We start from the raw sequence: 27,902 nt of genomic DNA on the forward strand, positions 1-27,902 counted from the left end.
CCTGATGCTGCTACCCCCAGGACTCACACCGCCCTCCTGATGCTGCTACCCCCAGGACTCACACCGCCCTCCTGATGCGGCTCCCCCAGGACTCACACCGCCCTCCTTTCTCTCAGGGGTTATGCATGTTCACACCCTTTCATTTTAGGATTAATGTTAAGGGAGGAAAAGTCTGACTGTTGTCTCTTGACCCCCAACCTGGGAAAGCTGTCCATAGAGATGTCTCTCCCTGGTACCCAGCCTCCAGCAGAGAGTCACATGAAATGTGGAAGCCAGGGATTGCGGTGAGGGAATGGCTGTAGAGTTCCAGTTTTCTCAGGGATGGCCCAGAGTGCAGAGAGGAGGGGTTGTTGTGTGGTCTCTTGAGGGCTCTAGGCTGCAAACGTGGCTGCCCACACAGAGCAGGGCCCCTAGAAACCTGTTCATGGTCAAGTCCCTAGGCTCAATTCCCAAATAAAACAAAAAACCTCCTTACCAAGCTCAAGCCTGCCCACCTCTACCAATGGAGTTGAAGACTGTAGACAGATGGGGGGAGGGGACATAGCCAAGAACTAACTGATGAAGGTCTGTGGGGTGCTTGCTTGCCTTTATGGCAGCCTGACAAACTCCGCAGGCTCCTTCAGGCGGGGAGAAAAGATGGACCTGGGGTGGCATTATATGCCCGCAGTCCTGGCTGTTGTGAAGCAGATGCAGGAAGATCCAGCTTGAGTCTAGCCTGAGTGACCTAACTAGGCCCTATCTCCAAAATACAACAAAACAAGGGAAAAAAGGAGGAGGGAGGAAGAGGAGGAGGAGGAAGGAAAGAAGCTCAGAAAGGCTTCTTTCCTCAGCTCTCAGAAGACAGCTGAGGGTGCTGGCAGCTGCCACTACTAGTCAGCAAGGTTTGGCTCGTCTACTGGGGGACCATGTGCAGCAACTCGAGCCTGTGACCCCAGCTCCCCTGACACAAATGTAAGCAGGGCACGTCTCCATCCCCACCCTGCCTTTGCCTTCACATCTGTCTTCATAGGAGACCCAGCTCAGGACTCTTTGAAAGGCAACCTGGAGCCTGCAAGGTGACACCTGCTGACAAGTTCAATACCCAGGACCCACATGGTGAAAGGAAAAACCAACTCCCTCCAGTTCTGATCTAGAGTGTGTGTGTACACACACACACACACACACACACACACACACACACACACAGAGAGAGAGAGAGACAGAGACAGAGAGACAGACAGAGACAGAGAGAAAGTAAATAATGTGATTTAAAAACTTTAAAGCAAAAAACCAAAGCAACCTGTTAGGGCACAATCATCCATCCCATTCCATGCAGACTTGGGCCTAAAGAAGCCTGGAAGTGCCTTACACATTCCTCCTGCCTCACGGGCGATGGCATTTCAAGCCGTTGTTAGGGCCTGGAGCCGGGGTAATTGTAGCTGGGGGAAAATCATAACATTACCCAGAATATTGTTAGTGGAAGGGGCACTCAGAATACATTTAAGAGCTTAAATGGAGGCCATTTGAGAAAAGACAGATGGACAGGAATGCTTAGATTTCCAAAGTTAGGCCTTTCATTTCCCCAGAAGGCTTTTTGTTTCAGCTAACAGGTTTCAAGCAGCGCTGCTGGCAGCAGCTGTGTCATACGGATCTTATTTAAGCAAACGATCAAACACAGGATGGAAATGTGTGGAGAAAATCAGAGGGCCTTGAAGTTTCAGATCCAGAAGGGGAGAGGGGAAGTCAAACTCTCTCCTTACCTCCTCTGCTCCAGTGAGGCTGGAGCCCTCTGGAGTTGGAGTGGGGCCTGCAGGGTGCCCTAGAAGGGCTGAAGCCTTTGGGGGAGGGGCACAGCAGCCACCTTATGGGGCTTTCAGAAACAGTGCTGACTGAGACTTGGCTCCGTGACACCTCTCTCAGGAAGCCCTAACTAAGCCGTGTGTGGTGAAGGCTTTCTCTGCGGCCATGTGCTCCCTGGCCCAACACATGGCTGTCACGACCAAAGGCTGTCCTGTACATCTGCTGGACCAGCTCTCAGAACCCCACCTTCCACGTCACAACTGCACGGCACTTGCACACCCACCCAACAGGCATCTCTAACTCCTTCTCCAGGATTCTTCCTTCCCTCGACAGTGACCACACCTTCCAGCTGCCACGGGCCTGTGCACGGACCTCTCTCCACTCCTTTCAGTCCCAGCCCCAGCCCGTTACTCTCCACCTAATGTCCACCTAGCAGGAATGGGACATCACCAAAACCAGTTCTCAGGACAAGCTCTCTGGTCCCAGACTTCAGCAGGTGAGAAGGTCAGCCTGGCTTTCAAGACCCCTCCCTATTCTACTGGTCTAGATTGTGCCTCTGACCTACTTGCTGCCCTCACAGACTTCTAGATGCTTAGGGCCTGGGGAGCAACCCTATTGCAAGTCCTTTTACCATTTATTATAAAATAAAACTCAGGGACAAATGATAAAAATAAGAACCCGAGACAAACACAACAACTAGGATGCATGCCATCTCTGTCTGCTCCCAGCTTGAAAAGGGCCTGTGCCACCTTTAGGCCCTGCCTCCTCTTCGCTGGAGGTGAAGTTTTCTCAGTTTTGGGGAACTCTCTAATCCATTCCAACCAGCTGAATGTGAACCCTACCTCTCAAACCAATGTCTGACTTCACTGACAATCAGACCACAACACTAAATTCCCACAACACCTTCCCACAACACCCCTCAACTCCAGTACTCTAGAGCACAGCTGGGGTCAAGACGCCCCTGCTGTGGAATAACCGTTTTGTACACAGTGAAGGTGTGCTGCTCTCGTTGGTTTAATAAAGAGCTAGATGGCCAATAGCTAGGCAGGAAGATGTTAGGACAGGACTTGTGGACTGGGATGAAGAAGAACAGAGTCGCCAGGAGACTTGGGGAGAAGCAAGATGAACATGCCATGCTGAAGAAAGATATCGAGCCACATGATAGAATGTAGGTAAGAAATGTGAGTTAATTTAAGTTGTAAGAGCTAGTTAGTAACAAGTCTAAGCTATTGGCTAAGCGCTTATAATTAATAATAGTCTCTATGTGGTTATCTGGGAGCTGGCTGGCAGGACAGAACATTCTGCCCACACAGCCCTGGCTACCCACTCTGCCTCTCCCTCTCTTGCCCTGTTCTCTTTAGCACTATGTTTGCAATCTTTATCACTTATGCACGTGCACATTATGATCTGTCTGGACCTCACAGAACAGACTTCAGGAACAGAGCTGTGAACAGGACCTGAAGCATAGGTGGCCCTTAAAGAGTGATGCTCCCGCGTGCTCTGCTGGATGAGTGACCACTACTACTTCTGCTCACTAGAGCAGAGATGACAAGGGGCAGGCTAAAGTCCCAGTGCTGGTTTGGAACCCACACGGATGCTCCCAGACACCCTGCCTGTTTCTCCAACACCAGCCCTCTCCAAAGAGTGCACTGTGGTCTCTACTAAGCCCAAGCCCAATGTGTGCAGCCCCAGGGAAATCCCAGAATGTTCTGGGGATTCTCACACTTGGAGTTTTTAAGGGAAATTATCTCAAGTGTGCCAGGCATTAAAGACATGCGCCTTTAATCCCAGCACTTGGGAGGCAGAAGAGGCACAAGGATCTCTGTGAGTTTGAGACCAGCCTGAGTGAGATCTCGGCCAGCAAGGAACACATAGTGAAATCCTCTCAAAATAATTGGTTGGTTAGTTGGTTGGTTGGTTAGTTTACTTATTAAAAACATCTAGTCCAGCATCATCTGCTTCACAAAGTCCTTTTGGAATTGACCACGGCTTCTTCTGGATTCCCCCAAGGCCCCGAGCCAGCTCTGAACTGTCTGTATGGATCACAGCATAGTTCATCAGCTACTGGATGTGTTTTCCTGGGCAGGGACCAATATCAACTTGGCCTCTTATAGCAGGCCACATGGCGGATGGCAAAGGAAGGGAGAGAGGAAGGAAGGACATGCCACCCCATGGGGCAGCTGGCTTTGAAACAGTGTGGCTCTTCCAAGACACTGAGGTCCTCTGTCCAGTGCTCAAGGGGAGGCACCCACACACGCCTGTTAGTGGACTGGATGGATAGCTGAGAGGAGGAAGAAGGACGAACAGAAAGGGGTGAACGGTCCATGCCGCAGAGGCGAGCACTGCGGTGTGAGCTCACCTATAGGAGTCTCCGTCTCTGTTGTAGTCACATAAAAGGTAGTCCTTGCCCACCACCTTGTCTCTGGCGATTTTCAGGGGCTGGTCAACGGACGACAGGAGATCTTCACACAGACTGGGGACCTGGAGAAAAGAGGAACAGGGACAAAGTGCCGTTAAAGTAGCTCCAATTCAGGTCCCGTCACCTCCAGGTCAGGTTTTGACATCTGGCTTGTAGTCCCCAGCCACAATTCTGAGTCTGTTCCTCTCCACACGTGCCCAACACCAACTGTAGCTCTCTATAAAGAAACCTGGTCGTGAGTTGTCGTGGAGCGTGACTTCCAATGTAGTTTTCTTTCCAAACCCGGGTGTGGCTTTAATTACCTGACCACCAGGGTGGTCTATGGGTATGAGGACATGTGTCCTAGGTATTGGTCTCTGGAGGACAAAATACCAACTCAGGCCTTGAAAAGAAGGCGAACACTTCCAATACACAGGAATGCAAAGAACTCAAAGAATAACCGGGCTCTGGAGAACTCCCACAGGCTCCCCCATGCCGGGTGGAGTTTCCAACACTTTCCAGGCCCCTGGCCAAGCATTACCATGCTGCTCACCGCCAGCTGTATCTGCTACACGGTGGATGTCCATATGCTTTCCACAGTAGAGAGCAGCCAGCTGACCTCCACAGCTTCACCTGGGTGAACAGCAGAGGGTGATGGGGAAGGCAGCTTTGTGGCACAGGTGGGCTGAAACAAACCACAGGGTACTGCCAATTCCCACCATAGTCTTTGAGGGAGCAGGCTGGGGCTGCCTCCTCCCAACACAAACATGGGTTTCCACCAAAATATTCCAGGAAGAGACGACAGCCCTTGCAGAAACGGATGCCTTTCTGCTTGAGTCACTTCCAGTTTCCATGTCCTGACTTTCTCGTTTCAGGGTCTGGGTTCATCGTTTACCGGGCAAGGGGCAGCTAGCATACCTATAACTCTCGGAAAAAGGGCTGCCAACAGAGGGGGCTATCAGTAGTTCGGGTCCTGTGTCCCTCCTAAAGGCCAGCACCACTAGGACAACCAGGCTCCAAAGCTGCACGCTGTTGTTCTTGGGCACATCACTGCTCAGCTTGGAAAGTGCCAGCTGCCACTAGAACATCCCTTGCTCCATGGGATGGTCCATCTCTTGCACATACATCAGCCCCTGAGAAAAAGTACATGCCTCCAACCAAAGCATGACATGCTTGTTTTCAGAACTTGGTCGGGACGTGGGGGATCTGGAGAGATGGCTCAAACACTGGCTGGTCTTCCAGAAGACCCAGGTTCAATTCCCTGTACCCACATGGCAGTTTACAACTGTCTGTAACTCCATTTCCAAGGGATCTAACACCTTCACACCAATGAACATAAAATAAAGTTAAATAAAAAAATATATAATATTTTTAAAAATTAAAAGAAAGAAAACAGAAGTTGGTCCGTGTGAACCTGTGTACCCAACCACCCTGCAAGTGGGGTTATTTTCAAAGTTAGCTTTGGTGACAACACAGAGTCTCTACCACCTCTAGATGCCCATTGGGTATTGTATATGATGTTGGGCCAGTATGGCAAAGCATGTTATTCACCTGAATGCTCATACCAAGCCATCAAGTAGGTCACCATTATCTTTTTTTTTTAATAAATTTTTAATTTTTTTTAATGATTTAACTTTATTTTATACACATTGGTGTGAAGATGTCAGATCTCATGGAACTGCATTTTCAGACAGTTGTGAGCTGCCATGTGGGTGCTGGGAATTGAACCCGGGTCCTCTGGAAGAGCAGTCAGTGCTCTTAACCGCTGAGCCATCTCTCCAGCACCACCATTATCTTTTTTTACAGATTACAGATATGAGGCCCAGAGTCCTTAAGCTGCCCAAGGTTCACACCAACAGCCAGCAGTGAATACAGAAATCTAGTCGGGACTAGGTAACTCCTAAGATACTCCATTCTGTCTCTGGATAAGCACAAAGGTGCAGAGCTCCTCTCAGCCCCCACTGCTGCTCAGTTACAGCCAGAATCCTCTACCTGAGAAACCCTGGCTGTGGAAGGAAGTGTGCCACAAGCTTCCATGAGGCAGCCCTGTCTGAGCTACTGGCTTTGTTTTATGGGCCCAGTGAAGTGACCCTGGCACCCACATGCCACCTTTCATGCTGTAGCTTGTCACCAAGGGTACAATCACGTCACTGGGCTACTGCTGGGGACTCCTTGCACAGGAAAAACATGTATGTCAGTTAATCCTGGCACCTTTTATTCCTCTTCTTCTGAACCTTATGTCCCACTAATACTGCTAATACTGTCTGCTACTGTTGTCTAGTGATGTCAGCCCTTTTTGCACCTCAATACATTGTGCTGCTTCAGATGGTGGGTGCCGAGGGATGTTTGAGAAGCCAGTTTCCTTTACCAGCCAGGCTGGCAAGATGATGGTAGCTGTCAGGGAAGAGGCTCAATTTCCAGCTGGCTACAGCTGTGTCCATTTGTAGTCCTAGCTTCTGAGGGAGCAGAAGGATTTGAGCCCATGAGATCAATGTCAGCATGCCCAGGCCTGGTGGTAGAGTCCTATAATCCGAGATACTGGGAGGCTGAGGCAGGAGTCAAAGACAGCCTGGGTTATAGAGTGAATTTCAAGCCAACCAGAATAACTTAAGACCTTATCTCAAGGAAAAATAGACGTCTGAGAAAGCAGTTCTGTGGCAGAGTGTTCGCTCGCCTACTATGCATGAGGTCCTGAAATTAATTCTCAGGGTTTCAAATAACAAATAAAACAACTGTGCCACCAACCAAACCTCCAAACCCAGCAATGTTAGAAAGACAGAACCAGAAGATCTTTGGCCACTGCTCTGCTAAAAACATATATAAATAAATAAAAACAATATTTAAAAAAGAAACTGTCAAAAAAGAGCAGGCAATCCATGTCAGAGACTAGCTGCTCCTGAAGAACTGACCCTGGGGTTCTGCAAGCCCACAAGACCCTAACAATCACTGAAGAACTTGCACTTCAACTGAGCTCCTGCAGTGGCAGCACACAATAGAACGCCATGGAGATCATGGAGGGTGCAGGAGATGCCCCAAGCACAAGCACCTGGGATGGGTCATGGCTGGCTGGCTCTCCACCTACTCATGTCCCTTAAGGATAAGTTCTCAAGTTGAGCCATATTTTCAAGTTCTATTCTATCAGTCCCTCTTCTTCTGATCAAAGACCATCTAACTTGGAGCTAGATAACAACATGGTTATCACTGGAAACAAGTACAGGCCATACAATATGTCCCAGGGTGCACTGGGGGTACCACCCACCCACCAGTCCTGCCTCTCATTCTGCCATCCTTCTACCTTCCCAGGACTGGCCTATTAGCTATCCCCTCAACACGCAAGTTTTTTAAGAACTCTCCCCATTGAGGGCTGGTACATAAACCGTAAGATGATCAGTTAAGTGTGAATTTCACATTTCCAGTGAAGACCATTTTAGTCTGACCCTGTCGCAGATGTTACATGGGACAGTTATTCTTACCTGTCAAAACTAACGGTCTATAACATTCCCCTCTGATGCCCCACTGCTCCAACTTCAGAGGGATTCCTGGAGTAACACACTGGTGTCAGTAGGCCCCTGAGTGCTCCTGAGCTGGTTGTCCTAATGCCACCAGTAGACTATTCTTCCCTGCCCCCCCCCCATCAATGCTCCTGGGCTAATATACTGTGCCCACAGAGGCCAAGAGGGCACCCCAGCCAAGCACCGTGTCCCATCATCTGCAGAGGGTTCTCAATCTCTGCTTAGGTCCTGTGGGAGGGGTGTGCGGTCTTGTACCTGAGATCATGCTGCAGAACAACGGCCGTTCACCTCTGAAACGCAGTCAACTATTCCAAGCTTCTGTCCTCAGTTCTTCCCACCCATGGTGTATGTCACACTTTAGGACATCACGAATCTGTTTATGGAGCAACTTAAATGTATGACCTGGTCCAACTAGCCAAGAGTCCACTTTGTGCTATGGGGTGGTGGCTCTGCAACCTTTAAGGTGAGGGGCAGAGCCAGAAGTAATGGCTTTTGGTTGCTCTCCAAACTGTACATCTGACCCACCTGCCACCATCAGCACCAGTCTTTGTATAGAACCTACACCTAACCTATACCTAACACCCAGGCTGCTGGGAGTTCAACCTAATTTTCAGTGACCTGGAACAGTAACACTGTGCTGCTGGGACGGGGCCTGTAGGGACGCCTCCGAGCGCAGCAGTCTTCTTTGAACAAGAGTGTGGCCACAGCCAAGGGGCAGAAACCACTGGGTACTCTCACCTGGCTTTGGGTTTAGCCCAAGCACAGCAAAGGAAGTTTATACAGGGGACAGGACAGTGGCACAATACCTGTAGTCCCAAATACTCAGGAGGCTAAGGCAGAAGGATTACTTGACTCCACGAGTTCGAGACCAGTGTAGGCAACACAGCAAAACCCTGTGCCAGATAATGGTGATAATAAGCCATAAAAGAGATGAGTGTCTGCCGTCATGGGATCAAGTCTGTTGGCACTGACCTCTTCAGCGCCCAGGGCAGGTCTTCATAGAGACTGTTTTAAAGAAGAGACACACAGGGCCCAAGAAACAAGCTGCCCAGAGTCACACAGCCAGTGGCCAGCATCTGAGGAAGGGCATAGTTCAGCTGGGATAAGAAACCCACCACAGTTCTGCTCCGGCCCAAATGGCGTGTTTTCCTGCTATCTAACCCGACAGCTGATTGCATGAGAGGCGACACAAATCAGAAGCTTCCGGCCATAAGCGAGCTGTGCGTGCTGTCATATGGTTCTACTTTGCCTCTTCCTCTTCTCCATTAGTTATTAATGTTGAAAAAAATTGTTCAACCAGAAAAAGAAACTTGAGATGAACCCTTAAAAAAAAAATCACAAAGGCCAGAGTGGTTCAATTCTCTGAATAATCTAATCCCTGGCGCCCTCATCTTTCAGAAGTGAACCCTTAGACCTTGGTTTTTTAAAAAATGGCCGAGCGCACACATTCCATCGTTTGATCTGCCTGCTGGCTGAGAGCCCACCACCGGGAGATAAGGATCGAAAGCAGACTCCGTCCACTCGGGTGCACATGCGGATGAGTGATGGTGAAATCATGGCTCGAGAGAGGCCCGGCTGGCCCCACTCCAGAGAGGGGTAGGTGCCAGAGACCCAGCGGCCAGGAGAGGGCTCACCTGATCCTTTCCTTCAAGGCCCCACTGTGACACTTTTAAAAAAATAAAACAATGGGAGTTCCTAGTGGCACACATGTCAGCACCCAAAACACAACACATACTGGGAAACCAAACAAGGTCAAAGTCTGGTCTGCACCATCAGCCTCCTACCCCAGGAACTGGGGACTGGAACGCCACACAGAGAAATTCCTCCCACACTCAATATCAGAGTGCCTGCTGCAGGCACAGAACCAGCTGCCAAAGATACCACAACTGACAATGCAGACACCCCCAGTTCTCTGACCAGCGTGGCCCAGCCATGGAAACAGACCAGATGCTGATGGGACATCTCAGGAACTGCCAGGAGGACAGAAGAACCTGATGACACTGGGTGAGGCTGGCGGTGGGGGTGTCAGGACGCTGAGGAAAAGAGGAGGTGCATTAGCACACAGCTCTGCAGCAGGAGTCCACCAGGGCAAGTGTGAGAATGGAGGTGTGCACATGGCTAGAACGGTCCCTGGAAGGCATATAGCAGACACAGGGCAGAAAAGCAAGCTGTCCCAACCCATTCATGCTGGGAGGACAGGGTGAACAGAGGACTGAGGTTTGTGCCCACCGCCAAACAAGGCCTGCTCTCTCGGAAGGTATGGCCCCAGTTCCTCCAGCCTGACCTCTGCTCCTTGTCACTGAATATTTGAATACGGTGACCTGCAGGGTGGGCATTATTAACACTGCTAAATGTACAAGTGTGAGAAATGCCTTCCCAACTTTAGAAACGCTTGATGTGAGTGAGCCAAGTTGGCTCTGAGACAGTTGGCAAGGCAGTGTTGCCCCCTGTGGGCACCCAGTGGAGGACTAGTGCTCTGGGGACTGAGGGCCCACAGCAACAGAGATGAGACGCCCAACACCGCCACAGCATCAGGACTCCGGACAAGCCATGGACATAACATGAATGAGTGGATCAAGGCAGACTGAGAGCAAAGATGTACTCAGGGTGCAGCTTAGTGTCAGGCACGGGGAGCGGGAGTGTGTGGCCCACACCCTACCTATTCTACTCGGTTCTAGGGCTGTGTCTGAAGGAGGCTCCACCGCACAAGCAATCGCGGAGCTCCAGGTCAGTTTCCAACCGGGAACATTTCATGGCTGGGGCTTAGCTGATTTTATCACCTCTGTGGTCACCCAGGACAGGGATCTCAGAGTTCGTCAAAAGTTCACAATTCTCTAAAGCAAAATCTATGAGGTATAAACAGCCAAGGTCAGGACCTGCCTCCCACCAAGTACAAATTATGTACCTGGTGGAGCAGAAGGAGCCATCATGGTCTCACCAGTTTCTCCCAACTCCATGTTCAAATCAGACCCCTCCTCTTTTCCCTTCTGGGACTGTTTTCTTGCTCAGTCCTTGCCCAACTGATCCCTGAACGCTCACCTTCCCCAAGCCTGTTCTTTAAAGGCTCTGAGTGGCTAGCGCCTAATCACTACAAAACAGACAGGGTTCATGTAGCCCAGGCTGGCCTTGAATTTCCTGTGTAGCCAAGGATGACTTTAACTTCTGAGCCTCTTGCTTCTTTGTCTTGAATCCTGGAATTACAGGCATGCAGCACAGCAACCAATTCAGGAAGTACAGGACTGAACCAGGACTTGGCATGCACTGAGCTACATCCTCAGCACACCAGCTTTCTGGAACTCACTATGTAGACCAAGATGACCTTGAACTCAAGAGACCCCTCTGCCTCTGCCTCCCAAGTGCTGGGATTAAAAGCATGTACCACTATGCCTGGCAATTTTTTAAAATAATATTTAAATAATTTTTGTCTACACATTTGTCTGTACGTCATTACGTACAGTGCCTGTAGAGGCCAGGAGAGGGCATCAGATCCCCTGACTAGAGTTATAGACAGGGGCAGCCACATGAGTCCTGGGATGGAACCCGGGTCCTCTGAAAGAGCAACTAGAGCTCTTAACCACTGAGCCATCTTTTCAGCCCCACATAGACTCTAAAGGGAAGTATGAAGATGGCAAAAGCCCTGGCTTCTTCAACTCCAAATTCCTCCAACAACTGCCTCCCCCAGTTGCCCAGCCCACATTCCTGGCCTAGTTCAAACATTCAGGAAAGTAGACTGAGCATGTTATACTCTTACCAAATATGTTTACCTGTCTCCCAAACTAGGCCTGTTTATGGGACAACCTAAGCACTCCCTGCCCAGGATAGGGCCTGCCAGTGCTGGAGAGGAAATGCTGTCTTCTGCCTGGGAGAGGTCCCAGCTCTCTCCAACTCACTTTTCTGTTTTTGTTTTCTCCTTATCAACCAAAATGTAGAATCTAAGTGAAGGGAACATCTGTCAGACCCTATTCTGGCTAGAATTCTTCAGCTACACTTCTCTGGTTTCCAAGAGCAACAGTATTTTGTATAGACACTGCACTGAAGTGGTCAGGCAGACCTCAAACAAGAAAATCCTATGAGGGCCAGGTCAAGGCCAGCGTCCCTGTGCAGAGGAGCTGTGCCTTCAGCCAGCAGAGCCTCTTCCTCCTCCTCAGTTTTCTCCCTGAGAGCTGCCTCAGTTACCTATGGCCAAGCAGTGAAGCTGCAGGAGGGCTGAGCTCTCTCCTCATTTTCCCAGAGTGGAGAAAAGCCAATAGCCCGGTCCTTGGTCCCTTCTCTAAGGGTTCTTCAAGCAACAACACAAACAGCAAAGGTTCTCAGAACACCCCTTGCCAATTCCATGGCAAGCTTTAATTAAAACAAAACAAAACAAAAAACAAACAAACAAACAAAGAAAACCCACAAGGCCGGAGAGACGGCTCAGGTTAAGAACACTGGCTGTTCAGAGATCCTGAGTTCAATTCCCAGCAACCACATGGTGGCTCACAACCATCTGTAATGAGATTTGGTGCCCTCTTCTGGCCTGCAAGCATACATGCAGGCAGAACACTGCATATATAATAAGTAAATCTTTAAACAAACAAACAACAAAACACAATTCCACAAACTTAATTTCTTCTGCACAGCAGAATAAAAACCAATGGGAGGCCAATGGGAAAGTTGACCCAAGAAAAGTGAGAACTTTGGAGACCTGCTGAGCAGCAAACATTTAAAACAATGGAATTTGAAACACAAACACAGAAGGGTAGTGCTGGCCTCAGAAGAGCCCTGCACACAGCTAGGGGTCCTTTAGTTGGGAGAAGATCTGCAAAGCCTGTAGGGCTCTGGCAAGCCTCTGGAATGGAAAGAACACGGGACCTAAAGGCAGCTGTTAGATATGTTCCCAAGAAGAACACATTGCCCTTGGCACCTTCAGCGGCCTCAGGTGATCCCTTCCAGGTAACAGAGGAGCACCTGGCCAAGGAGAAGCCAGGTTGCACTCTCCACTTGTGGGTACCCCCTAAGTCTAAGAGGGGGCACTCTCCTGTTGTTTTAAAGAGAAAGAGAGATGGCGCACCCTTTACTCCCAGCACTCAAGAGGCAAAGGCAGGTGGATCTCTGTGCGTTCGAGGTCAGCCTGGTTGAGGCAGCATGTTCGAGGACAGGCTCCAAAGCCACACAGAGAAACCCTGTCTCAAAAAACCAGAAGGGGGGGAGGGACGGAGCTGGAATTCGGGACTGTTGCACATCCCCATGCACAGGCAGGTAATATGTAATGGCACAGAAAAATGGCATTACCACTGTGCTCCAACAGAGGGACATCTGGTCATGTGACACCTGTGAGGCAGTCACAGATCCAGTACAATCTGAGAGAGCTCTCTTTAAACTAGTCACCTAACTTTACCCCCTGGGACATGCAGCCTCCCAACAGTGCAGCGTGACTAGATGTCGGACCAGGACGATGGCTTGCACTCCTGTTCTTCTCCTGAGTCAAAATCTGGGAGTCCACAAAGTGTCAAGTCAGAAGCTGAGCTCCCTCTAGGGCAGTGGCTGTTCCATGCAGAGGTGCTCAGAAAGTACTCGTCCAACCAGAAATGCCCAAGTCCTGTGAGATCACAGACAATGGCAGTGATACTGGCACGTCAAGAACAACTTTCTCTCCACTGACGTGTAAAGTCACTGCCCTTGACCTGCCCTGGCTTCCCCAGGACTCTCAAGGGCATTGTCCATGATGTGGTTAACTGCATGTCTGAAGGATGAGCATGTGCTTATGTCTGCCACCGGCAAGGGACCTGTGAGCCCAAACCCAGACCCAACACCAAGACAATTCCCAGGTTTAACAGACATGCATCTGCACCCATGCAGTCTCTGCCCAGCTTGCTGAGGATCCCTGGACATGATGCACACCGCTGGACAGATGATATGCATCTGCTCCCATGCAGTCTCCGCTCAGTTTGCTGAAGGATCTCTAGCAGGAGAAGTCAATCTCCATGGCCCCCAGAAGCCTGCACCACATCTAGAGAGCCTCCAGCATGCCGCCCTCTTCAATGCGACTGCTATCCATCTTCAGTGTCTCCTTTACCTGTTCCAAGAAGCTTCCCCTGAAGCTACCCATCAAGGTGAACCAAAGCTCGTCCCTCTGAGGTATCCAGGGTGCAGTGCTCTGGATTCAGTCTGGAATTCTGGGCTCTAGCTGCTGTCATCTTGCAATCTGAACTTGTGCTCACCCATACAAGGCTCTCACAAGATCAGTTCATTTTCGTCTCCTTGTAGAAGTAGGGGAAGGTCACCAGACCCTGAGAGTCCAAGTCATTCCCTCACTCACGTCCCCCTCAGCTGCATGTAACCCCGACCTCAGAATGGGCATCCGCAAATCCCACCAGGCAGTAGTATGGGCATGCAATATGGCTCGGGCTGAAGTACGGAGAAGGGCCCAACAGAGACACAGGAGAACAGAGGGAGATGTGACCCATGTGACAATATCCAATCAGACCAATCATGGTGAAGACTAGGTGAACAAGGCAAGTCCAGGTGCTCATAACCAGATGTGGTTTCTTTGTTTGTTTGTGTTTTGTTTTTTGAGATGGGATTTTCTGTGTAGCTTTGGAGTCTGTCCTGGAACTTGCTCTAAAGACCAGGCTAGCCTTGAACTCACTGAGATTTGCCTGTCTCTGCCTGAAACCAAAGGAGTGTGCCACCCCTGCAGGTCAGATAGATGTGTTCTTTGAAGGTGACCTAGACAAGAACTTCTTACAGACACTGGGGCTGTGGGATAATGCTCTTGTACTCTGCCAAGATTTGTCACTTGTATTAGTTTAATAAAACACTGATTGGCCAGTAGCCAAGCAGAAAGTATAGGTAGGGCAACAAGACTAAAAGAATTCTGGGAAGAAGAAAGGTTCAGTCTGCAGTCACCAGCCAGATACAGAGAAAATAAAAAGAGAACGCCTCACTGATGAAAGGTACCAAGCCATGTGACTAAGCATAGACAAGTATTATGGGTATATTTAAGTTGTAAGAGATAGTTACTAATAAGCCTGAGCTAATAGGCCAAGCAGTTCATAACTAATATAAGCCTCTGTGTGTTTTGTTGGGACTGAATGGCTGCGAGACCAGGCAGGAAAGAAACTTCCATCTATATGCTGGTCAAAGGTGTATCCTGGAGAGCTGATTCTGGCTGTGGAGAGGTGGACCCAAGAGCAAGGGCGACTAGAGGTTCTCCAAAGACACAAGTGACCAAGGGAGGCGTGTAACCAAAAATGTCCTCTGAATTGCTCTAGGGAGGTGTGACTGTACTCACACCCTACAGGCTGGCTGGGTGGGGGTCTGTGAATGACAATGGGGCAAGAGAAACAGTCTCCCTGGCCCCCAGCAGCCTGCGGCTTGTCCAGAGAAGCTCCAGCATGCCGGCCTCTCTCCTGGACTCATGGCCAAGGTTCTCTCTGTCACAAGCCCTGCAGCCTTAGGGAAGTACTGGAGGTGACCCTTGTCACCAAAGGCTGAGCATGGCTCCCCTACTGCTGGAGGAAGAAAGGACAGCAGAGGGGACGATTGAGAAGAATTCATTCATGTCCTGATCAGCCAGTCAGCAAAAAACTGACCACTTCTGAAGGGGCCACACTTTGCACCAAGCAAGCTGAATGGGGACGGGAAAGGCAACTCACTGACTGTTCTGTGGGCTGTGTTTTTCATTCAATCTCATGTCACAGAATCCCATAAAACAAGTACACTGTCACCTATCTCCTTGCTCTTCGTTATGCCAGTCAGATGGTCTGCACCTTGCCAATGCATGAAGCCCCATGGGAACTTTGCAGAGTCCCCTGAGAACAAGGGGCATTCCAAACCCTTCTTTGCAGCTGAGGAAACCGATCCTAGGGCTGAGACAGGTTCTTTAGACTCCCCAGGATGTCTAGGGTGCACCAGGACCCAGCTAACTCAGACCAACCTACTGCCTGCCAGGGCTGATGTCCTGTGAGTTCCACAACTCAGTTCCAGGAGTTATCTGCGTGTCCCTTCCCTTTTTACCTCTGACCACACAGCTTGGAAAACATGTACAGCTCTCTCAACCAAATCTGAGGGGTTCACTGTTTATATGTTATGTCCCCCTACGGTTGACACCTGGCCAGGAATTAAGTGACACACTCAAGAGTCAGACCACTACCTCCTACAGGCTCTCCGGAGCCAGAGGCTGGTTCCTTGGGAACTAGGGACATAAAGCTACAGCATACAATTACCAGCAAGTGCCCTAAGCCATGCGCAGGTGGGAAGGTCAGAGACTGCTGCAGGAAGGCAGGTGAAGGGGCTCACTGTTAGAGCATCCCCTGCCATACAGCCCTCCTCACACAGGGGTGGAGTGTGTGTGACTGACTAGTATGAGGGACAATCATTTCCAGCCTGGGGCAAATCTTCTGGGAATGCCGTGTTAGCTTCCGGTCAACAGTAATTAAGTATCCCCATACATTTCAGAGAGGGTGGCAGAGGTGAAGGACAATTCGGTCTCCTCTGTTTGGTTCAGCATCTGTTCCTTACAGGAGCCTGCTGTCAGGTCCCCAACTCCAGGCCTCCATCTGATACTGTCCCACCATCTGTAACTTCAATTTTGCTCTTAGTTTAAAGGTTTCAATTACATAAAAGGTAATAGGCCCACCAGGAGCTGGCAGTCTAGCGGGTGATGAGAGCCGCTCACACCTCTTCTGCGGCACACCAAGCATTCAGAATCATTTGCAGAGACCAATTTCACAGAGGCCTAGGGCCGTATGGCCCCAGCCCTTCAGGAGGCCTCTCCCAGGCAGGCTCTGTGCACATTGTGACTGACAGGGTCTCTAATAAGCCTTAATTGCCAGCTCACCAGGCCTACAGACACAGGCAGCAAGGGGGCAGCCACAAGCCACCCAATTACTAAGCAGTGTCCAGCCAGATGAGGGTCTTGACCCTAGAGGAGGGTGGGCCCCAAAGTCCCAAAACACTTTAGCCAAAAGCAGCGCAAAGCCTTGAGGTGTCTGGAGCCCACCCCAGCCCCAGCTGGTGTGGCCGCTTGGTGCTGGCTTCTGGGTCACGTGGAGGCAGGCTCTATTCCCATTAGCATTTCGTCTTTAATGATGGAGGCCGGACACCCTTGTGGTGTGCAGGGTAAAGGCCATACCCTAGGGACACTGAGCAGCACTCCTACTGGCATTAGCTCTTGTGACGGAATCTGCACTCAGCATCTGTCATCTGCTGGTGACCTACAGTGACAAGGATATAAAGCTATTCCTGGGAGCAGCAGTGGGCTCAGACAGTGGCAGGAGGACAGGCTTTGGAATTCCTCAGCTGGAGCTGAGAGAGTCTGGGGAAAACCACACGACCTATCTCCTCCCTTCAGAAGACAACTTGTGGGGTGCACATTAAACCCACAGTAGGGGCTCTAGAGCACTATCCACGTGGCACCCTTCTCCAGGGCAGTGAAGAGAGGATTCCAGAAGGCATTAGTACATGCCAAATGAGTCCCTAGAACCCACCCAGATGGCCACTCAAGCCAAGCACTCTGCCAAGAGCTTTCTGACTAAGTCTAACTCACCAGGTGGTCTCATCTCCCCTGTGAGGAAACTGAGGCCACAGGAGGAGGGCAAGAGCTGAGCATCACTGGGGCTTTTACTAGTAAGGTGGCCAGACCTTTGAAGTTCACCTAGGTATCTAAAAAGACACCCAATCCAGACCAGTACCCTAGAAACACCTGGCTCAGATTCTGCAGGAGCCTGATCGGTAAGTACGATAACCAGGTGGCCTGGCAGGAAGGGGCACCAACTGGAGACATCTGTTTTGTTTTCAAGACATGTACCAAAGCAATCAGCTCTCTGCTTGGAGCTTTGGTGCAAACTTGGCGACTGGCACCTATGTATAACAACTTTGTGTGTGAGGTGAGGTTATTAGCAGGTGAGGGGCTCAAACAGCCTCAAGAGAAAGACACAGAACAAGGAAGGGGGGTGATAAACAGTCATTCAGAGACTGTGAAAGACTCTTAGGGGTGGCCTTGGGGAAGGTGTATCACGATTACAATGTTCTGGAAGAAGAAGACCCAGCAGATCCGAGGTGTGGGAGGGTAAAATGCAGAACAGGTCTGGAAGATTTGGTTCCCTGGCACTGCCAGTGGCTGGGGTGAAGGCTGAGACATGAAATGCCCAGAGAGGTGAGATCACCTGGCTTATCCTTGCTCAACCTGACTTGTTCCAACAACAATTTAATTTGGGTAGTCCACCCTGTCCCTACCCTAGGAGCAGTTCTAGATTCAGGGCACTCAGGAGGACAAAAGTGCCCACCTGCAGCTATGGAAAGCAGTGGGCAGGCTAAGAACTTGGAGTTAGACTTCTCAACACAGTGGACACAGGCTCCAGGCTGGTCCCTCAGTGGACACAGGGTCCAGGCTGGTTCTTCAGTGGACACAGGCTCCAGGCGGACCCCCTCAGATCCTCAAGGAGATCTGGAGCAGAGAGCTTTTCCCACTTGGCAGCTTTGCCTTTCCAGGTCAAACAGAGCAGGGCAGAACATTCCCAGGACCACTGAAGGCCTCAGTGAAGGCAAAACCTCCCCCCAGTTCAGCTTAAATAAGCCAAGCCTCTGTCATCAAGAGCTGCCCTGCTGTGCTGGGCCGGGCACACCTGGGAAAACACTACAGGGAGGGCAGCTTGGGCAAGAGTACAGCCTCGAGGTAGGCAGAATTCAGGTTCTGGGAAGCCAGTAATGCTAATACAGCATCAACTAACATTTATTAAGCACCTCCCTGCCTCACCTGTTACAGGCACTTTGGAAGTGTCTTCCTGAATCTTCCATTTACCCCATGAGATATGTTTTACTGGCCCCATTTTGTAATGGAAGAAACTCAGAGAGGCAAAGTAGCTGCCTAAGATCTCAAAGCATTCCTCAATGATCAGGTCCCACGCAGCCCTGGGGACAGAGGGCTGGAGGTGGTGTCTGGCATCCTCTCTAAGTGTAGTTACCACAGTGGGAGGCAGGATGGCTCAGACCTGAGAGAAATCACTACCTTTTCTGCCAAAGAAAGAGGTTCCTGAAAGTAATGACCTTAATAGAGGAGCACCCACAGCACAGCCCCTCTGCTTCCAGGCCTCAGAACTGAGGTGAGAGAATGAGACCAACAGGCCTAGGGGTCAGGTAGAGCAGGAGTCCTGATACTTCACCAGCATGTTGACAACCTGACTAAGTTTGTTCCAATATATTCCTCCTTACAGCAATAGGTTGGCTGGTTATCCTCCAGAAATAGAAAGGGCCATGGTGCAGGTAGGGGAGACGGGGGATTCCGCTCCAGCCCCAGCAGTACCTGACCAGGGTAGCCAGCAGCTCTCCCAACTCTGAAGTCTTCCCTCTATTTGAGGGAGTCTGGGGAAACCCAAGAAGGAAATCTCTGGGTTACTACAGGAAGAAAGAAACAAAACAAAATAAAAAACACCCCCCCCCCAAACAAAACCACAGCGACTGCTGTTTGCAGGGCTCGCCTCCGGGCCTAGAAAAACAGATCTGTGGCTATTTTTGGTGTGGTCCTCAAAAGGCAAAGGACCTTTGATGGCCTGGTGGGTGCCAATCTGCAAAACCAAACTCCTTCCTCAGCTCAGTGCTCAAAATATACCCAGGAGAGAGGCCAGTGCGCAGAGAGAGGCCACAGGTCAAAGGAGAACCTTGCTGTCACATGATCCCTGGCCCACAGGGCTGCAGGTGTTGCTGAAACAGCTTAGCAACCAATTGCGGCCAGCGTCCCTCCAGCACAACGGAATCAGTATGTAATAAAACGATAGTCCGGCCATCTGCAAAGGATGGTCACTTCCCTGCGCCAGAATCCTAAGACAGCAAGGCTGTGGTGCTGCGAAGAAGGAAGAGTGCCAACTCAGCAGGGCAAACTGGGCTCTCGTGACTTGGCTGCCAAGCACATGGTACATTTTGACACTACCCATAACTGGACCTTCTGTGGATGGGGCAGAGTCCCTTGCAGCAAGCTGGCTCTGACATGTAAATAGGAGCACTGAGGGAGAACACAGGCAAACCCCAATGTCTCCATCAGTCTCAAGACTAGGGCTATCCCCCCAGAACAGCTCCCTCCCTGCCTGGCTTGAGCAAGTGAGCCCCTCTAAAGTCTCCAGACTCCAGACAAGGGAAATGTAGCCGGACGCAGCTTGAGTTCTCTGAATTACAGCCATGGGGAGGAACTTCAAGTGCATGGGACTTCGGAACCATAACCAGGACACAGAACAAGCCCTGAAGAATGAGAGGACTCTGCAGATTTAGTTTAAGAGGAAAAAAAATGTCATCTCTAAGCACTACAGGAGAAACCCACAATGAGAAAAGAGATGTATTGAAAGTGACTTCTACAGTCAATCACAGGATCCAACAGAAGGGCAGCCCAAGTGCTCCATACACATGTACTGCACACATGGGGACTCTGCAGCCAGGCCGTCACTCACATATGGCTTCTGCAGCGAGCTGGTGTGGCTTTAATGAGCCATGCTTCACTAGACCCTAAGCTATTGAGAAGTCACGCCTCATTTCTATCTTGTCATCCATCATGCTTCAATTAAAAAATTAATAAGCATCCCAAATCCCCAACCCACTCTCTGATAGGGGTGTGCTGTCCAGACTGGAGGTGGATGACCCCAAGGCTGGATTCGCACAAGCCAGCCCTTTCAAGGCACCCCATGAAGCTATGGAAGCTATTCCTGAAAGACCTGGCTCTAAGAAGGGAATTCCTTCATGCCCCATATAATATTTTTAAAGTACGACAACTTAAAATATACCTAGGCATGGTAACTTGTGCCTCTGATCCCAGCAGCAGGGGAGCTAATGCAGAAAGATGTCAAATTCAAGGTCAACCTAGGATAGTTAGTTAGACCTTGTCCCAAAAAGCAAGCAATAACAAGAAAAATGAACATTCCTATGTCCTAACATTACTAATGAATCAAGTTATTTAACATGTTCTCTACACACAGGTAAAGCCGACACACCATGAAGACACACCACGGTCAGCCTCTTGCAGGGTCAAAGGTGACCAAAGATTAAGTGCAGAGCAGCAGAGACCTGAGCTCCTGATGCCACTTGGCCACACCACCCTCCTAACAGCCTCATTTTCTCAAAAAGGTGGGTTGGGTATGCAATCTTCAAAAGGTTATTATAAAAAAATCAAACAGAAACAACGGAAATTTTGTGCTCAGACATAGGCATGCAATGGTATGCAAGGTTTCCATTACTGTGACCAAATTCCCACCACAACTTAAAGGGAGGTCATGTTTCTTCTGGCTTGTGGCTTGAGAGCTCTCTGTCCATGGGTGGTTGGCTCTGGTACTCCTGGGCTTGTGGGGAGACTAAACATTGGAACATGAATAGTGGACTGTGGCTGCTCACCTTATGCTATCCATGAACAAAGGAAGAGGGCCAGGATCTCAGCACTTCCTTCATGTCTTACCCATAGGACTAACTTCCTTCCACTAGGCCCCGCCTCCTGAAGGTTCCACTGTCTCCCAACAGGACCATGAGAGGGGGCCAAGTTTTACATGTGTGTGAACCTAAGTGTTGGGCATAGTTAACTGTTAGTTAGCTCCTACCCCCATGGCTGGTATTTCTACCCCTACTCTTCCTTCTCTTGTACAGTTCTTGTAGAAGACAGGGTGGGAAAGGGAAGTGCAGCCGGGTGCCATGACAGATGCAGTTTGTGGCACTCCACCCTGTGTCTCTGCAGCCTGCACAGGCGACCTGAGGCAGAACACCCTGACCCAGCATTTGGGGTGAAGCAGCTCACAGCCTCTCCTTCCCTCCTGGACCTGAGGGAAACTGGCAACTGCTGCAAAGCAATCAAGCTACACACATCTCAGAGATGAGTGGTGAGGGTCCCAGGGGAAAGCAGCAGCTGTAATACAATGCTTCAGTCGCCATAAGAACAAAACAGCCCATTAGACACTAAGAATTGACAGAGAAATAGGTATTCGTCTTCCTGGGCTTCTGTGTTAGGGGGGTTTCAAAACTACAGTAATAACTAAGTTGGCCAACTGAGTTGAACTTCAGCTAAGCACACTTTCACAGAGCTTAAAGGACAATTCCCGAAGCTGAGCAGACTGGGAACCTGATCACACCTCCAACACTGCCCTGCCTTGTCCACACAGGGTCAGCCAGAGACTGCTAAAGAGAAAGGCCAGACTTCCCAGACTGCACTTGGCAGTGCTGTCTCATAGGACGGACAACTGAGAGCTAAATAATTTAAGGTCACACACAGAGACAAGGGACACCCTGAAGGCAACATTTGAAGTGGTGGATGGGACAAGTCTCTGCAGGCACGCATTTATAGTTTCTGTGTGCATGAGCATACGTGTGTGTGTGTACACACCCTGAGACTCTCCTTCACACGCACCTTCTCTTCAAGTCCAGCACGAGGCACCTGGGGCTAGCTTCCTCACAGGGCCACCAACCTCCTGAAACCACTCCTGTCCCATGTCCCGAACAGTCCGCAATGCCTGCTCACAACTCCTTCCACCGCTCCCTGCTCGTCTCACACACCTGCTCACAGCTGGAGCTGCCGGCCCTATGAAGAGATGGCCGCACTGGGGACCGGCCAGGCTGCTAAGAGAGCTTCATCGGGGATTGATGGTGATTTCCTACTATCGCATTGTTTTCCTGGTGAAAGCATTCCAGGTCCCAACAACAGAATAAAAGTAAATCACCAGAGCAGATGAATGGTCGAAAACCCCCACTTTAAATGATGCCTCATTGCTCCACATCCAGGGAGACATGGGACACAATGGGAAAAACAGACTTGGTTCCAGAACCCCATTAAATCATCTATGTGAGCTGGAAGGCCTCCTGGGAGCTGATTTCAATTACTCTGTGGTACAGTGTTGAGTATTTTGTATTTCTAAGCACTACCTCAGTGTCCGCTCATCCAAGGCATCATTTGAAAAAACCAATTATTTTATATGTTTAAAAAAAGCCCTTTAAAAATGACTGAATACTTTAAAAATACACGTTAAAACTTTTTGCTGTTAAGCTTTTTAGGCTAAAAAGGACAGTGCTGGTACAGGGCAGGCTGAGGAAGCTCACCTGCAGAGGTGTGGCCTACATGTAAGCTTCTAGAAATGGTAAACACAGTAACTGGGGGATGGGGTCATAATTCACTTTACAACCAATGCTTATCCAGGACTTTATCAATACAGATGGGCTCAGAGAAAAGACCACCATATGAAACTCATCTTCTCTCTGCTGGGAGGAATCTCAGAGCCCAGTGGTGGAGTCTGGCTTGGGAGAAAAGAGGTTTCCTGTGTTTTGAATTCCACACAAAGAGCAGCACAGAAGAAAGCAACTGCGCTGTGCCCTCGAGGGAAACCATATGAAGAAGGTACGCACCAGGTCGATCAGGTCACTGAGGTTTTTCTCGATCTGCTGTGGAGGCAGGCGCCTCATTAGGTCCAAGGCACAGTCCAGCTGCTGATCGCTCTGTGGAGGAACAAAGAAAAGCATCTAAGTCACTCCCGCCAAAAAGGCATTCGTTCCTTCTGACGCTGCTTCCTCAGGCTACTCTGAGACCCACAGAGCCCGCAGGCCTCTGCCAGGCCTGTGCTGAGTCTGCAGCCCAGAGGAATGCCATGCAGACAGTCTGCCCCCTTTCTGTGTGTCACCCTGAAATGGGAGAGAGCAAGATGGAGCGTCCTCCAAGCCCCTCGGCACTCCTCTGCAGCAGAGCTGGCCGCTATAGGTGCTAGCTCCCTCTGGGTCTGCAGTGAGCAGGCTCTGGAGAAAGGTAGGGTCATCTCTGCTCTGAGCCAAAGATGAATACCATCACGTGACACTGCCAGGCCAGGCGCCCTGACAAACTCCACATCAGAAAGAGAGAAGAGAAGAACCAAGGCCAAGGTGTGCACTGGGATTACAAGCTCATCAGTCTGTCAGTCAGTCAGCAAGGCCTAGGAAGTTTCCCGAGCCCCTGCAACCAGTCTAAGGCTGAAGCACCAAACAGATGAGCTCTGTGGCAGGATGGCTGAGAGGGAAAGCACCTGTCACCAAGTGTGGCAACCAAGTTTAATCCCTGGGGCTGACACAGAGGAAGCGAAGGGCTGACTGCCCACAGGTTGTCCTAACTTCCACAAGTGTACCTTGGCACATGCACACGTGCACAAACACAAGAAAAATGAACTAATTTTAAAAAGGGCTCACTCTAGCCAGTAAAATAAAATATAATAAACTGTGCCACCTGCTGCCTTGGGGTACTGGAGGGTGAAACCCACTCTCGCTCACTGAGCCCCTTTCCAAAGTTTCACACAGGTGCTGTTTAATACTTCCCTGATTAACAGTCACAAGGGCCACTGTGCATCACGCACCGCAGAAATAATAAAGGGACAGGAGGTGGGGGAGAGAGAGACTGAGTGGGGCAAGACCAGTAAAGAGCAAGGGAACTTGGTGTACAGCGGGCTGCAGCACAGAGAACTAAGTTCCAGCACCTTGGAACTAAGAGCGGAAGGTGTGTTGAGAGAATGACGAGGACCGGGAAGGGGGGGGAGGAGAAGGGGGGGGAGAATCTGAGGGCTGGCAGCCATGGAAGTCCCCAGAGCCAAGAAGAGATTTTGATTCCTATCTAATGCCTGCTCTGGTTCAGTTCATCTCAGACTTCTGAAGGCCCTAACGAGCCAGTCGAAGAGTCTCATAAAACACACAGGAACCCTTACAAGGCCACATTTGGCTGTAATGAGCCACAAACTTCGAGGACTGTTGCCATCTAGACTCTACTAACCCCAGCAAGCAGGGGCCCACTTTGTATCCACCAGACACGGCACACTGCTAAATGGAGCCAATTTTATTTTCACATATACATACGTGGCAGATTGTTAAAAAAAAAAAATAAAGGTCTGTCCCTTGCTCAAGATGGTTACACACATTCATTTATTCTTAGAGAACAAACTCTAAAGAAAGGAAAACAAGCTACTCCCAACCCCTGCTGCTGCTCTGTTTAACAAGGCATTCGGCAGTCATGAAGTTATTACTTGTGCCATCCACTTTTAGGCAAGGTATGTCGCCAAGGCCACAGGGGCATGGATTTGGCTCACAGGCACAAGAAGCTACTGTAACATGTCAGGACACAGCAGAGGTGAGCTGATTAACTCCACTTCCCGAGTCTGTTCCCCCATCAACTTGGAACCTTGGGCCAGGCAGTGGTGGCGCACACCTTTACTCTCAGCACTCAGGAAGCAGAGGCCAGTCTGGTCTACAGAGTGAGTTCCAGGACAGGCTCCATAGCTACAGAGAAACCCTGTCTCGAAAAACCAACAACAACAAAAAAGCAAACTTGGAACCTTGGACCAGTTTCTTCACCTCCACCAGCCTCTATGTGTGCATAAGATGGGGACAGTCATGGTACGGTGACTTGGATAGTAATACATATGGGATGTCAGCACACAGCAGCAGTATGTAATACCTGGAGCATCTTTTATAAATATCACTCAGTCCTCACATATGTAAAACCTTGACCTAAGGGGCTGGAGAGACAGCCTAGAGGTTAAGAGCATGTGTTGTTCTTCCAAAGACCAAAGTTCGATTCCCAGCATTCACACCAGGTGGCTCACAACCACTTACAACTACAGCTCCAGGGGTACCATCTACACTTCTATCTTCCGGGGGTTCTCTCGCTCTCTCACAAGATATCACTATTTTAATTATTTTATAATACCCCTCCCGTCTTACTGCTGCCAAGATATCACTATTTTAATTATTTTATAATACCCCTCCCGTCTTACTGCTGCCACCAACTAAACAATGTGTTCAATCCCATTTTGCCCGCAGAGAAATGAAACCCCAGGAGTGGGACATATGCTCAGCTGGTAGAATGCTTGCCTAGCATGTGCATGACCCTGGCTTCCATCCAGCATAAACTGAGCATGGTGGTACATGTCTGCAATTCTAGCACTTGGGAGGCAGACAGGAGGCTTACAAATTCCAAGTCGCCCATGCCTATATAGTAAACTCAAGACTAGACTGGAACAGGCGAGACCCTGACTCTAAATAAGGGGCTAGACATGTGCTGGAAAGATGGCTCAGTGGCTATGAGTCCATAATGCTCTTGCAAAGGACCTGAACTCCGTTCCTCGCACCTCTATCAGGAGGCTCATAAATGCCTATGACTCCAGTTCCACAGTATCAGACACTTCTGGCCTCTGTGCATGCACAGCCAAACACATTCATTCTCACACAGACTTAAACACAGCAATTTTAAAGAAAGAATAGAAACTCTATAAATGATTCCATTAAATCACCCAGAGAGGATTTCTGCAGGACCTGCCATGTCCGCACGTAAACCCACCTGTTCTAGGAGATGCTGAGAGACAGACACATAAGAACACTTTTGCCTGTCGCAAAGGATGGAGATGCTGCCAGCATTCAATGATGAGGGGTCAGGGATGCCACTGAACTCCTCACAATGCAAAGGACAGCCTCCCTAACAGTCAGTTTTTGTTTTTATGTTTTGTTTGCGGGGGGAAGGTTGGAGAAAGGGGAGCTTGCCCCTAATACCTGGTCATAGCAAAGACCCTCTTCAAAAAAACCTGGCATCCACTCAGGCCCTAAAAACTAGGGTTCTAGAAAACAGACATTAGCAATCTTCCTCAGAATTCAAAAGAAAATGTCTATATACTTAAGCTGAGCTAACTTGCAACTGTAACCCCTACACACTGGAACTTTGTGGGGGTTCTGAATAACAGAAACTTGACCTGTGAAGGTCAGAATGGGAGAGTGCCATTCTGACTCTGGGCACCCCCAGAATCCCAGTATGCCATTCCTCCTCACCCCAAGAGGCCTCTGCAGAAGGCCTCCCTTCCAGCCAGCCAGACTGCACCCGCTTGGCAGGGCACCACTCCTGCCCCGCCAGCCAGGAGGACTCTGTACTCGTCCCCAGTCATCTTAATTGGAAATGTCTCACAACAAATTTCTGGGGCTAAGGATGTTTAACTTTCATTAGGTTAGGAAATGACTAAATGCTTCCCGTAAGTGAAGCAACATGGGAAAGCCTACTGACAGCCTGTAAAATGTTAAAATTAGAGTGGATGGAGCCACTCACCAGAGCTGTCCCAAGTCTAAGGGGTCCAAAGGGAAAGAAAACAGCACCAAGAACATGAAGAAAACAGATTATGGTGAGGGGGTCCCCAGGGGACAACCCAGGAGATGCCCCCATTTTCATAAGGTCCAGAAAGGTCCATTCCTTTCATAAGGTGTGAGAGAACATGTCTGTTATACATGGGTACCTATGCACCCTAAACTAATGCAGCAGCCCAGGAAATGATGAATACAGGCTTTGTAAGTGAGGGAAAGTCACACTGCTACCAGAGATAGAGGATGACCTTGTCCAGGTCTTACAAGTCATGCTGTGACACTTCAAACTTTGCTCATCTGTGGAGTCAGCAGACAAATACCTAAGGATATATTTTTTAAATATTTATTTTATGTGTATGGATGTATTGCTTGCATGTCCATGCTCCCTGCACATGCCTGGTGCCAATGAAGGTTGGAAGAGGGCATCAGACCCCACGGAACTGGAGTTACAGACAGCTGTGGGCCAACATGTGCATGCTGGCAATCAAACCTGGGTCCTCTGAAGAGTGACAAGTGCTCATAACCACAACAGCACCTCCAGCCTCCTAAATAAAGTACTAGGAGGAAATACCCAGGAGCAAGTGAAGATGAGGTACAGCAGAGGAGAAGATCTTTCTTGTGGCTAGGTTGTCTGTGATGCCTCCTAAACAGATCCCGCTCCTCCTTCCTCATTCTAAATGGAAATGCATGGCTGGGTCCCTCTCTCCTGCAGGTCTATAAAATCATCATTCTGGATTTACAATTCAACAACTATGCATTGAGTGCCAACCTTGGGCCAGGCCCTGAACTTGGCCTGATGCATGAGATTTAGTCTCAATTACAGAACTGTTCAAATAGCCACCGTGCTGTGGATGTGCATGTGAAAGGGACATAGAAGACATGGGCATAGCAAAACAGAGCGATTTACCTGTTCCTGTGCCTATCTTCTCAGGCTGTCCTTCCTCAGTTACTTCCCTTTTTGCAACCTGCAACCCCTTGACTAAAATGGCTTCTCCCAAATGCCCTCCTTTCTTCTTTCTGGGCTCTCCCTCCCAGAGCACTGGTGGTTATGGGATGGGATGAAAAGGAAGCAGCCAAAGAAAGGCCATTTCACCTCACCTTCCACGACTCTCTGCCCATTCAATTACTCACTCAATAATTAT

General features: G+C 49.7%; 1 protein-coding gene across 4 annotated transcripts in view; it reads right to left on the reverse strand.

Moving 5' to 3' along the window:
- Nucleotides 1–27,902, reverse strand: part of Capzb (capping actin protein of muscle Z-line subunit beta) — a 110,800-nt gene that overhangs the window by 31,158 nt on the left and 51,740 nt on the right. For all 4 annotated transcript variants that reach the window (XM_026782010.1, XM_005352948.3, XM_026782011.1 and 1 more), the window contains exons 2-3: nucleotides 23,032–23,121; nucleotides 4,139–4,260 (exon numbers count right to left, since the gene is read on the reverse strand). In XM_026782010.1, coding sequence (XP_026637811.1) covers nucleotides 4,139–4,260; nucleotides 23,032–23,121 — 212 coding nt within the window. The remainder of the gene's footprint in view (nucleotides 1–4,138; nucleotides 4,261–23,031; nucleotides 23,122–27,902) is intronic.

This window comes from Microtus ochrogaster, chromosome 10 (assembly GCF_000317375.1).
Source record: "Microtus ochrogaster isolate Prairie Vole_2 chromosome 10, MicOch1.0, whole genome shotgun sequence".
Taxonomy (NCBI): Eukaryota; Metazoa; Chordata; class Mammalia; order Rodentia; family Cricetidae; genus Microtus; species Microtus ochrogaster.